Source organism: Enhydra lutris, unplaced genomic scaffold (genome assembly GCF_002288905.1).
Source record: "Enhydra lutris kenyoni isolate GAN:26980312 unplaced genomic scaffold, ASM228890v2 scaffoldscaffold14, whole genome shotgun sequence".
Classification (NCBI taxonomy): domain Eukaryota; kingdom Metazoa; phylum Chordata; class Mammalia; order Carnivora; family Mustelidae; genus Enhydra; species Enhydra lutris.
Genome location: NW_019154098.1, coordinates 49295889 through 49309188, shown reverse-complemented (window position 1 = coordinate 49309188; position 13300 = coordinate 49295889). Strand labels below are relative to the sequence as shown.

At 34.1% G+C, this 13300-nt stretch overlaps 1 protein-coding gene across 1 annotated transcript in view; it reads right to left on the bottom strand.

Moving 5' to 3' along the window:
* The window catches only part of LOC111146742 (cyclic nucleotide gated channel beta 3), a 143476-nt gene that overhangs the window by 117429 nt on the left and 12747 nt on the right, over positions 1-13300 (bottom strand). Inside the window, 1 exon segment of the mRNA XM_022502417.1 lies at positions 11375-11501. Within this exon segment, the coding sequence (XP_022358125.1) occupies positions 11375-11501 (127 nt within the window).

Genomic DNA, 13300 nt, shown 5'->3' with positions numbered 1-13300 from the left:
CAAAAATTTCAATCAATGCTTCAGTTATCCTTTGGTTCCCTTCATTTTGCTAGATAAACATGAAGATTCACTTTTAAGAAGTCATAACTTAGGTGTCATAAGACAATATAAAATTGTCTGATTTTCTTTTTTCTATGCAAAGAAGAAGAAAGTAGACACAAGGTTTATCTGCTTTTCTACGGTATCGGGCAACTAATTTGTTGTCTCTCCATGATAAATAGCGAAATAGTTTAAAACAGGACCACAAACTGTGTCTGTAGGCTTGTTATGTCTCAAGGCTATTATGCATACTCACAAAATTTTCAACTTGTCAGCTGACTCATGTCTAACCACCTATCAGTAAATTACTCTTGCTGTTTCTAATACTAGCCTGTTTCATCTTGGCATACCACATCTCATTTCTGGCACATTACTAATGACTCTAGAGTAGAAAGCACGGATGGAATTTCTAGCAAGTAATTTACCACCAAATATATACTTATATGTATTTGAATAATACATGCATAACATATGAATATTATTTATAATATATGCTTATATACACACTACTAATAATTACTTTTTTTTGAGGTAAAGATGGACCTTCAGATTGCACCATATGGACTATCAGGATCATTGTTTTACTCCTGGAATTACATGATATATTGGTTTACTCTATGCTATTAATTAAGTACATTATACTTCTGGTATACATTTTTTTTTTTTTAAAGATTTTATTTATTTATTTGTTAGAGAGAGAGAGAGAGAGAGCATGAGCACAGGCAGACAGAGTGGTAGGCAGAGGCAGAGGGAGAAGCAGGCTCCCCGCCGAGCAAGGAGCCCGATGTGGGACTTGATCCCAGGACGCTGGGATCATGACCTGAGCCGAAGGCAGCCTCTTAACCAACTGAGCCACCCAGGCGTCCCTGGTATACATTTTTAAAAGAGGAAAATGAAATTATAGTAGTGACACACTACTTGATATATCACAGAGATATCAAGTTGATTGGGCCATTGACAATCTTAAAGTATCTTAACACAAAACAAAATTTAAAAGCCTGCCATCAATCCCAAAATAAAATGATTAATTCCCCAGAAAGTAGCAATGAGAATTTTCATATCTGGATATTTAGATTTTTTTCTTTTGTCTTTTGTTTCTGATCTTTTTTTTTTTTTTTTTTTTGCTTATGATTTTTAAAAAACTGCAGTCCTTTTTTTTAATGTAGTAAAATGTATCAAGCTCTTTCATTATTTCTGAATTTTTAATATTAGGACTTAATGTATGTTCCACATTATAGAGAAATTTTAACCTGTCTGCCTAGTACTTATATGTTTTAATTATTTTACATTTAAATCTCTGATCTATTGAGAAGTTATCCTCATGTGTAGCATGAGGGACAGATCCAATTTTAGGTTTTTTTTTATAAGTCTATCCAGTTACTCTAATATCACTTATTTGAATCTACCGTTTTTGTGCTGAGTTTTGATGCTGGCTTTATCAGAGTACACATTTTTACATGCAGTTAGTTCTATGCCTATATTTTCTATTCTATTCTATTCTATTCTATTCTATTCTATTTGTTTATTCATATGCCAATATCACACTTTTTTTTTCAAAATTACAGAGATTTTAAATAGGTTTTAGTATCTGGTAGGACTAATACCACATCCATTACTATTATTTTTCAGGGTCTTTCTGGTCATTTTTGTTTATTTTTCCAAGTGAACTTTATAAACACATTTTCTAGTTAAAAAAATAAACAAAAAAGAAAAAGTCCAAAACAGAAAAGCAAAACAATAAATACCTGACAGATTATTATTCAAGTTTGATATGCAGCGTTTTCATTGTTGTTCCTGAGTACTTTTTTTTCCTCAAAGATTTATTTATGTATTTTAGAGGGAGGAGGGAGAGAGGTTTTTTTTTTTTAAGATTTTATTTATTTATTTATTTGAGAGAGAGAGCAACAGTGAGGGAGAGAACACAAGCAGGGGGAGAAGCAGATGGAAAAGGAGAGGCAGACTCCCCACTGAGCAAGGAGGCTGACGTGGGGCTCAATTCCAGGACCCATGATCATGACCTGAGCCGAAGGCAGACACCCTGGGAGACAGAGACTTAAGCAGACTCAGGCTGAGTCACCCAGGCACCCTGGGAGACAGAGACTTAAGCAGACTCAGGCTGAGTGCAGAGCCCATCACAAGGCTCAGTCTCACAAGCTTGAGATCATGTCTTCAACCAAAACCAAAAGTTGGTCACTTTAACTGACTGTACTATTCAGGCACCCCATTCCTGAGTATTTTCTTATTTCACTCATGACTTATTTGTTGACCTAGAGGTCACTTAAAAGTGTGTTTTATATTTTAATTATGTGATATTTTTCTCCAAATTTTAGTTTTTTAAAAAATTAACTTCTAACTTCATGACAATGTCATTAGAAAATAAATTCAATATGATATAAAATCTTTAAAATTTGTGAGTCTTACTTTATACTCTAGTGAAATGTTTCTCTATCCTGGATATATAATAGAATTACCTGAAGAGGTTTTCAGACATACTAATGCCTGGGACCCACTCCAGACCAAGGAAGTCAGAATTGTTGGGGGTAGAATGCAAACATTTGTATTTTTAAAGATCTCCTGGGAAATTTGGCAGTGTACCTTGGCATACTATATCATGAATTTTTGTAATGTTTTATGTAAGCTTAAAGCAACTGTATTCTTCAGTTTTTGAAGAAATATAGTTATTAAAGAATTTATATAAGGGTTTTCCAAATGTCCTTTAGATTTAATTTGTTAATTATGTTGTTCAAATACAGTATATCTTTAATAACTTTTAAAATATTTGCTCTATTAATAAACAAAGAGAAGTATTTTAAAATAACTTTCTCTAGGAGTATGGAATTATCAATTTCATTTGGTAATTAGCAGAACTGTTTGTGTGCTTTCTCTTTCTCTCTCTCATCTACTATCTTTGGTACTAAAACCATATAAATATAGCATATGGAGGTTAAATACTCCACTTTAACTAATTTAGGTTTTTTCAAAGGCATTTTAACATGTTAATTAAGAATTCCTAAAATTAGTCAAACTTTTAATTCTCTTGTATGCCAATCACCTCACTGTAGAGGGGATAGTTAATTCTATCTCAATTTTTTACCCCCAATTTAGATATTATTGTGATTATTTTATGGTATAATTTTTTTTCTATTTATTCATATGCTTGCATTTTCTTTGCTCACTTCTTGAATCTCTGTGCTGAATTGTTTATTTTCAGTCAATAGTATTTCTGTTCCTTTTTACACTCTCCCATGTCACTAAGAGTGGCTGAAAGCCTGCGAAACTTATTTTTGAGAATCCCTTGTCAGGTGGATTCTGATGTACTATATGGTTACTAACATAACACAATTAAAAAAAAAATAATGTCAGCCACCACTGTCAATTACTGATTATTTTCTACTCATCATGCAATGTGCTAAGTGTTTTACACTCACTATTGCTTTGAATTCTCTCAACAATCCTGTAAGGTTGATATTGTTAGGATGTTCTAAAGTTACCTGACTGGTTTCCCAGGATTGGAGCCTGGAATGGTATGAAAACAAGGCTGATGCCCTTATTTTACTATATTCACAATGTATAACACATTGGGAAAAAAAAAGATTATAACACTCTTGAAATCATACCTATTTCAGTTAATAATGTGGAATATTCAACTAAACTTTTGCTCCTGACTTTGGAACCCAGACTTCTGTGTGCCTTTTGTTTTTAAAAGGAAACTGTATTTTTAATACCAAATAACAGACATGAAAATAAATTTTTGGAGAACATAAAAAAAATGAATAACAATGGGCACTAAATTTCTTATTATCAGGTATATTTAAAGGAAGCATTTAAATAACAATTAGAATGTGTGTATAAATGTGAAAAAACAAAAATGTCCAGGAAAAAAAAATCAGAGCATACTTCCCCAGAACCAACAGCTGCTTCTTGAACCTTGTTCAAACTCCATATTCTACTGCTAGTCTCCAGTTTTCAATTCACGGGGAAGCTGTGGCTGCTGCTTTCTGCATTTACCTAATTTCTGGGTTGCGATCTCCACCTTTGCCCTTTGCTCCCCCACTTACTTTCTTTCTTTCTTTCTTTCTTTCTTTCTTTCTTTCTTTCTTTCTTTTTCTTTCCCTTTTTAAAAAAAATTTTTTTTAAGATTTTATTTGTTTATTTGACAGACAGAGATCACAAGTAGGCAGAGAGGCAGGCAGAGAGAGAAGGGGGGAAGTAGGCTCCCTGCTGAGCAGAGAGCCCGATGTGGGGCTCGATCCCAGGACCCTGAGATCATGACCTGAGCTGAAGGCAGAAAGAGGCTTTAACCCACTGAGCCACACAGGTGCCCCTCTTTTTTTTTTTTTTTTTTTAAGATTTTATTTATTTATTTGTCAGAGAGAGAGAGAGTACGAGCACAGGCTGACAGAGTGGCAGGCAAAGGCAAAGGGAGAAGCAGGCTCCCTGCCGAGTAAGGAGCCCGATGTGGGACTCGATCCCAGGATGCAAGGATCATGACCTGAGCCGAAGGCAGCTGCTTAAGCAACTGAGCCACCCAGGCGTCCCTCCCACTCTCTCTTACAGCAATTTTTAACCTACCACATTCTTTGTATTTAATTTCTTTCTTCTTGAAATATTTAGAATAAACTATTTTTTTTCCCTGACTGTTCTTTGACTAACCCAATTTGAGTCTTTCCTTCTTAGATCATTTTTCTTTTCTCTGCAGTATACATTAAAATTTTTCTAAACTCCCTTCATTTTGTTGGACTGAAAATATCTATAGTTTCCCTTATTTTTGAATGATTTGCCAGGTATAGAATTCTAGGTTGGTAATTACTTTTAGAATCTTGATAAAGTCATTTTACTGTCTATTGGTTTCTATTGTTATTGTCAATGTCAGAAGTCAGATATTAGTTTACTTCTCCTATTTTAGGTAGTCTATATTGTCTTTCTGGCTAAGTTAAAAATTTTTTTTTTCTTTTCACTTTTACCTTTTACTAGAATATATTTAGGATTAACTGATTTTATTTATTTATTTTAAAAAAAAATTTAAAAGATTTTATTTATTTATTTGACAGAGAGGAGAACACAAGTAGACAGAGAGGCAGGCAGAGAGAGAGGGGGAAGTGGTCTCCCTGCTGATGATCCCAGGACCCTGAGATCATGACCTGAGCTGAAGACAGGGACTTAACCCACTAATGGTGGGTAGTGCCCCTAACTAATTTTATTTATGCTGATTTGTATTCATTTGGTTTACAGAATCTGAGCATTACCATCTTCCATTAATTGTATTTTCTCTTTGAATATTGATTCTCTACCATTTGATTTATTTTCTCCTAGAATTCTGATTATATGCATTTTGTGCCTCCTCACACTCTCCTCCCTGCTTCTTTCTCTCTCTCTCATGTTTTTCCATCTTTTTCTCTCCATGGTACAATTCTGGGTGATTTCCCCAAATCTATCATCGACTTTACTGAGGCTTCAACTCTGTCTAATTATCCAATTGGCCCAATGACTTCCTAACTTTAGGGATTATATTTTTTATTTCTATAGTTCAATTGCAGAAATGCCTTGTCTTTTCTAACAATTTCTTGTTCCCTTGCCTTACTTTCAATCTTTTTTTCCATTTCTTTAAATGTATTACTTTTAAAAGATTTATTTATTTATTTTAGAGAGAGATAGAGAGTGGGGGAAGGGGCAGAGGTAGAGAGAGAAGCAGATTCCCTACTGTGCTCAGAGCCCAGTTTGGGGCTTGATCTCATGACCCATGAGATCATGACCAGAGCAGAAACCAAGAGTGGGATGCTCAACTGACTGAGCCACCCAGGCACCCCAATATACTTATTTTATGTGCTGTTTTTGATCATTTTACCCTTTGCAGATATTAAGAGTCTAATATTGAAGTTTATTGTTTCTGCTATATTGTTCACAATGATTTGTTTCCTGATGTATCTAGTAATTTTTGATTGTGAATTCTTGTTCATTAGAACTTTATCTGTGTGCATACTTTGAGACATGGTTTTAAAGACTTTTTCTTCCCAAATTTTGTTGTTGTTTTTGGCAGATATCTCAGTTCTCAAACTCAACCATTTTTTTTTAAGATTTTATTTATTTATTTGACAGACAGAGATCACAAGTAGACGGAGAGGCAGGCGGAGAGAGAGGAAGGGAAGCAGGCTCCCCGCTGAGCAGAGAGCCCAATGTGGGGCTCAATCCCAGGACCCCAGGATCATGACCCGAGCTGAAGGCAGAGGCTTTAACCCACTGAGCCACCCAGGCGCCCCCAAACCTAACTATTTTAAATATTTTATTTTAGCCTCAGTCTTTCTTACTAGGATACAAATGTCATGGGAATTCTGGTTCCAGATTTATTTGAATAATGCTTATGACTAAGAATTTTTTTTCTTTCCTTCCCTTTCTTTCTCTTCCTTCCCTTCCCTTTTGTCCCTGCTCCTTTCTTCTCTACTTTCCTCTTCTTTTTTCTCTCTTTTCCTCTTCCCATTTCAAATTTCTTTCCTTTTTATCCACTCAGAGCCAGGACACAGACAAAGACTATTTCTCTCTAGAGGATAGTTTACCTTCCAGTGAGGTACACTTTAGAATTCTAGTTTTATGGAGGAGTCTCCAACCTGTCCTCATATATAGTTTAACCCTAGGTTTTGTGTCATCGATCACACATTTTAACTCAGATCTAGGCCATAAAAGTTTGGAATAAATTCTCAGAGCAAACACCAATTCGTGAATCTTTCTAACAATAGAATTACTTCCCACCAGCTCAGGCATGCATTCAAATGTAGATTTTATATTTTATCTAGTATTTTTAATTATGTTCTCTCCAAAGAATTTTCTATAAATGTTTAGTCTGCCATATTGCTAGAAATAGCAGCTAGCAATCATTATTAAAAATGACGCCATTATTAAAAACAGATGCCAATCTGTTGTTAAAAGTGTTTGCAATGCCTAATTATAAAGGTATTGGTTACCACAGAGGAAAATTTTAATTTGGGGCTAAAAGTAACAGTTTATCCTTTTTATTATGCATTACATAAAATTGGTAAATATGTAACTGATTTTCTTTTTCACAAGCTTTTAAATTATTCAAGTATAAATTGTATTTTATTTTAGTTAAAATTGAGAGCTGACATTCCTTTTCTATTTCAACTATAAAATCACATATGGATTTTTAAGCAACTTTACTGCAGTGATTCTTGCTTTTTCTAGCTACAAGACAATAAACGGCAGTGTTTATGAGTGCTGATAAGATTCTGAATTCTATTCTGTCCTCATTGTTCCTGCTGTGAAATGATTGCCTATTTTAAAACCACCCAAATAGAGACTGATTGCTATTATGAACAAAGAAGACTATTCATAGAAATAACTTTCCTTCTTGGCATTATGGGTAGCAGTGGTGATGAAAAGTCATATACTATACTGTAAAAGTCAGTCTTGCAGTGCACCCCAGTCACGGGCACTGAACGTTTCACTCACTTGCTTGTTCATCATTTAACCACTTAACCTATCAGCCATTCAACTCTGTCTCCTTTTCCAGACATAGCTATTTGATGTTTCTAGGCAAAACACATCTTCTTTTGCTTGCTATTCATTAGTGTCCATCAAAATATACTTTTTTATATTAAAAAATAAGAATGTGCTGAGATGGAATGCCAGAAACAGGCCATTTTTCTTGGTAATGGACAAATAGCATCAATGGGACCTTCCAGGGGTGAACCCCATGTCTTTCAGATGTTAAATGATTCATCTGACAAGATAATGAATTGGTTGCTTTTTTTTCAGGGAAGATTTGCAAAGAATTTCTTTTCCCTGGATAGACAATTTAGAAAATGTTGTGAAAGGATATAAAAAGAAAGGATAAAGAAAGAAAGCTAGTTTAATACAAATGGATTCTAGTCAGAACTGTGGACATATAATACTTGGATATCTTGAAGAATATCTCCTCCTGGGCTGACATGTATTTGAGATAAATATTATTCCTGCAGCTAGAAAATTAGTTTTAAGCTTTATTTAGAATCTTATTGAAGACTGGATGAAAAAAAATCACAGAAGTGATTTTTATTTTATGAATTTATATCTTTATAATAATAATATAAACTGTACTCACCTTTTTCTGTGTTTATATAAATAGCTAAGTAGACATAATATCAGAATTCGGGTTAAACATAAATCTATACTCCTTTATTCTTAGAAAACAATATCTGAGACAGGGAACATTACAGAGGCTCTATGTTAAAGAGTTTGGGGAATGGTGATGTCTTAGTTCAAGCTGCTGTAACAAAAGTATTAGGGACTGGTTAGTATGTAAACAACAGAAATTTATTTTTTTACAGATCTGGGGACTGGAAATCCATCATCAGCTTGCCAGAGTAGTTGGGTTATGTTTAGAAATCTCTTCCAGTTTGCAGGCTGAGGACTTCTTGCCCTCGGATTAAAACTGAAACATTGGTTCTTTCTGGGTCTTAAGTCTGCCAGTTTTTAGACTGGCACTACACCAACAATTTTGGTTCTTAGGCCTTCATATTCAGACGAGAGCTATACTATTGCCTCCCTTTGGCCTCTAGCTTTGCTGACTGAAGATATTGGGGCTGCTCAGCCTCCATAATTATGTGATCCAATTCTTTACAATAAATCTGTTATATAATATATCCACAGATTTACTATATACACTGTAGTAAATATAGTACAGTATATATATACTGTTAGTTCTCTTGGTATCCACCTCTGACCATCTTCTGAATGTGACAAAAATTAAAGGTATAATCAATAATATCAAACTGTGCTTCACACAGAGACAGCAAAATCCACAACATGCATTTTCCTCAATATTTATTGATCAGCCTAGACACATAATCCCTATTCAATATGGGGCTTAAGGTAGAAGATAATGTAAATAAACTTGGAGCAATAAATCCACTTTTAAATTTATTTATTAATAATCTAATTTTTTGCAAATTCAAAAATTGAGGTGAGAAGCAGTCACTCACAAGCATCCTTTGCCTGTAATCAATCAAATCCTTAATGTTTTTCTAGGGAAAAAAACTGCTGATTTTTGATAACTGCAAATACCAAAATGATCTTTACTCATTGAGAGTACTGTGAAATAACACTATCAATTGGAAGTCATTTTATAATTGATATTTTCTTTTTTTTTTTTAAGATTTTATTTATTTATTTGACAGACAGAGATCACAAGTAGGCAGAGAGGCAGGCAGAGAGAGAGGAGGAAGCAGGCTCCTTGCTGAATGGAGAGCCCAATGTGGGTCTTGATCCCAGGCCCCTGGGATCATGACCTGAGCTGAAGGCAGAGACTTTAACCCACTGAGCCACCCAGGCGCCCTATAATTGATATTTTCTAGTGATGTACAAAAACCCTGTTGTCTAGGATTCTAGATGTGGTACTATTAATGCCAATGAAATTGAAATAGGAAGTCTTTGGAAAGTTGTACATGGTATTCGGATGTTAGGATTCCCATAATATTAGTCAAAAGTGACAATGGAACTTTTAGTGACCCATTAAAGTTGCTCCTTCAGTGCAGCTGGTTTTCACTCATTCCTGAGGAAAAGTGTGACCAGCCATCTAACAACAAAGAAAGAGTTTTAAGCTAATTTGGATTTACTCAGTTTGTCAATAATTCTCAAGGCACTTTGCTGCCTATATTGCAGAAAGAACAATCAATTATTCCAGAAAAAATAAAAATCAATTCACAGGTACAAGAGACTGAATTAGTAGAAGGATAGGAAAGTAAGGGAAGACACAGACCAGGCATGGTATTAGGGATCATTCAAGGAGTTTTCTGTTTTTGAGATACACTGATTGATCCACTTTCTGGGTAACTGAAAGTTTTCCATTTTCATATTTTAGAAGAGTACAATACTAGAAATAGATTTGGTTTAAGAGCAATATATCCCTAAAATGTTAGCTATGGCTTCCACTTCAGTCGTTTGAAAACATGTCTATCACCATTGGTTATTACAAAAAATTAAGTATACTAAAATAAATACCAGAAAGAGAGATTGGTTCAGGAGGTTAAGCTGTTGATTGAAATAAGTGTATTCATGAGAGGGAGGAAAAAGTTCCACTGAGGAATTTGAGTCTTGTGCAGTCCAATCTTGCCTGAGCTGACCCTATTACTACTATAGGCAAGCTAATTAACCTCCTTGTGCCTTGACTGCTTATCTGTAAAGTGAAGATAATAATGACCCACTAAAAGAACTGCAAATCATTCTATAAACACCAACAGTTATAAAAATAATATAAATAATTACTTAGCTCAGTTGTAAGATTTTAGTCTTTAACCCAGAGTTTAAACATCTCTTGGCATAAATAGTATGTCAGGTTTAATTTTTGTCAAACAGCTTTTTATGTATATGTGTGTGATAGAGTGAACTCATATTTAATTCCATATATAGCCAAATTTGTGTTTATTGAAAGTGTACCTTCTCTTTCTGATGCCTGTTGTTCAGTCTGCAATACATTGTGTCCTAGATTGTCACTGTAACTCCTATTGGCAGCACATGGTTTAACACAGTGTAGGAGCTGTTGAGAAAGAAGTAGGGAGGGGGATTTAGGGGGAGGAAAAGGCCCTTCTAATTTCTTTTTAAATGACAAGTCTTCTTGCCTGTTAAATAAGAGTATGCTTTTATTATTCCATAAGCCTATTGCAATTATATTAACTATAATTAAGCAATTCAAATTGGATCAGCAAGCACATAATAGCATGCCAAGAAGTGGCAAAATGAAGGGGCTCCTAGTTGTGTTTTATTGTGGATTCACTTATTCACATTGAAATTGTCATCTCTTTTGTGGTATTTCCAATAATTTTGTGGGAAGTGTTTATAAAACTGTATTTCTTCAGTGGCATAAAGATTACCTGTTACTGTAATTATTCTTGGTTATCATGCTACACTTTCTTTAGCAGATAAAAGGAAATAGCAACTAAACAATAAAATATTTACAGAATTGGATTGGCTGTTTTTTTGTGAACTTGGAAAAGAATCATATATTTTGTTCAATCTCTTCTTTTTAAAAATTCATGTCTAGTAAATATGTAGGCTGTTTCCTTGATGATATTAATGACTCAGACGTGTGACTGCCATGTTTTTGCTGGTGTGATCTGGCCTATAGATAAATGGTTGTCTAGAGATCCTGGTTAGTGACCAGGACTAGTTAGTAAGGGACAGTTAACTGGACAGAAACAACCTTTAACTTTCAGCCAGTTCTTCTGTTTTATGTGACTACTGCTGTCCTAACCTTTGTTCAGCTAAAGTGGGGAATACACATTTGATTTCTTCACTGAAGCCTGAGCAATATATCTAACATGTAATGTGAGTTTTATTCAGTTCTCACCTGACTAAGTCTTCTTTCCCAGTCTCCATTTCTTTCTGCTCTGGCGTTGCTCCCTTTGATTCTGTTGCATTTTGATGGTCAGGGCTTGGGGTCAGATCTTTGAGTGAATTTTTCTCGGAGATTTTATCTGTGGAAAGGAAACAACATTTAGACAGAAGAATATATGTCACTCTTGATAAGTCATATTGGACAGTATAAATTACAAAAAAGCTTATTGTTTCTCCAAAATAGTCATAGGAATGCTTCCCCTAGGATTCCTGCTAAACAAAGTGGGACCTCCTGCAGGTGAAGTTAACTTGTAGATACCTTCAGGCTGATAAAAAGTATACTTAGAGTTGGTGTATTATGCAGCAAAAGGTTCATTTAGTATATTTCTCTTTGAAACTGGCTAAACTGAGATTAATAAGGAATAATCATTCAAAAGGCATTTCAGTTCTGCTATGGTATTATTCGTAATTTGTGGCTGAAACTGAAGCCTCATAAAATTCAGAAGAATAAAACAGAGAGAAGTGATATCATTGACATTATTTTAGAATTTTGCATTCTAATTTTTTAATGAAACAAAATTTTTGGTTTTGTTTTGATCATCTTTAGCTATGACATCTTTTCTGAATAAGAAATACAAACTAATGTGTACTAGCTTCATTTTTAGTCCAAAAGTTAAAATTTTCCCTTCAAGCCTACAAATACAATTTCTAATTAAAATAGTTTAAATTGTAGTGTGCCAAGAGAATAATCAATTCACTGGTAAATATTTGGATTATAGAGAAGATTTTAATGAAAGTAAATGGCTTAATATAAAAAGAAAATACAGAAGGAGCAAAGAAATAGAATGAACAAAATTTAATGGTTATTCATTGTCTACAGTTTCTAATTTATTTTTAATTGGATGTACTGTGCTTAGGAAATTAGAATCAATGCTCAAATCATAACTTATTTTTTGTAATACATTATAATTGGAAAAACTTAAGCCAATCCAGTATTGAAAATCTGGATTCACAAAAAATGACAAATCATGTGTGATCACTTACTTTCACAAAAGTTTTTACCACGTAAGTCCTTTAATATGAAAATTCCTATGATCCATTTAAATCTTCCAAAGTACAAAACTTTTCAGGAACATGTTTCAGGAATAAAGGGAATCACAAAATGGACTCACTACTTAGAGTTTTAAAAAGCTTATGACTAAGAAAGCTGAAATCTCTGGATTTCCAAAAACAAGTTTCTTCATTATGTATCTCCTACCTACATTTATTTCAGAATTACAGTAATTCTGGCTAGAAGATAGAAACCACAGTAGTATGTTTAAATGAAAAACCTCCAAATTCCTTACTTTACTTAGGATACAAAGAACCATTACTGTAATCATGTTCTTGGAGTCTGTGTCTAGAGTCTATATGCCAAATGAAATATTCCCACAAATACAGAATCTTACTGAGAGTGCAGGATAGGGTCCTTCTTACACAAGCACATGTGGTACACTAGCAAGCTTATCAGTACTGAACAGATTTCAGAGTAAAAAAAATGCACTTTCAATATGTCATTTTGTACTAAGAAGCTTTTGTTAGAAATAAGAGAGAAGGTCTTATTTTCCCTATGTATTCGGTTTAAGCAATATTTTCCTATTTCTCTTTATCTAACAAAAAATCATTTTTCAAATCTCTAACATTATACTACATATTTCTGCCTAGGAAAATGAAAGCCAAATCTTTTTTCCCATATCTACAAACACTGAGGTAATTATTGCAAGATCTTTTAGAGCAGAGTTCTTAACCTCTGGCTACAGTTGTCTAGTGCAACTATGGATTGGAACTTTTGAGACTGTATGCTGCATATGCATTTTTTACATGGAGAGGATTTAAGGTTAGCATGAGCTCCTCCAAGAAGTCTGGTCCAAAAAAGGTTATGAACCATTGTGTTCATATA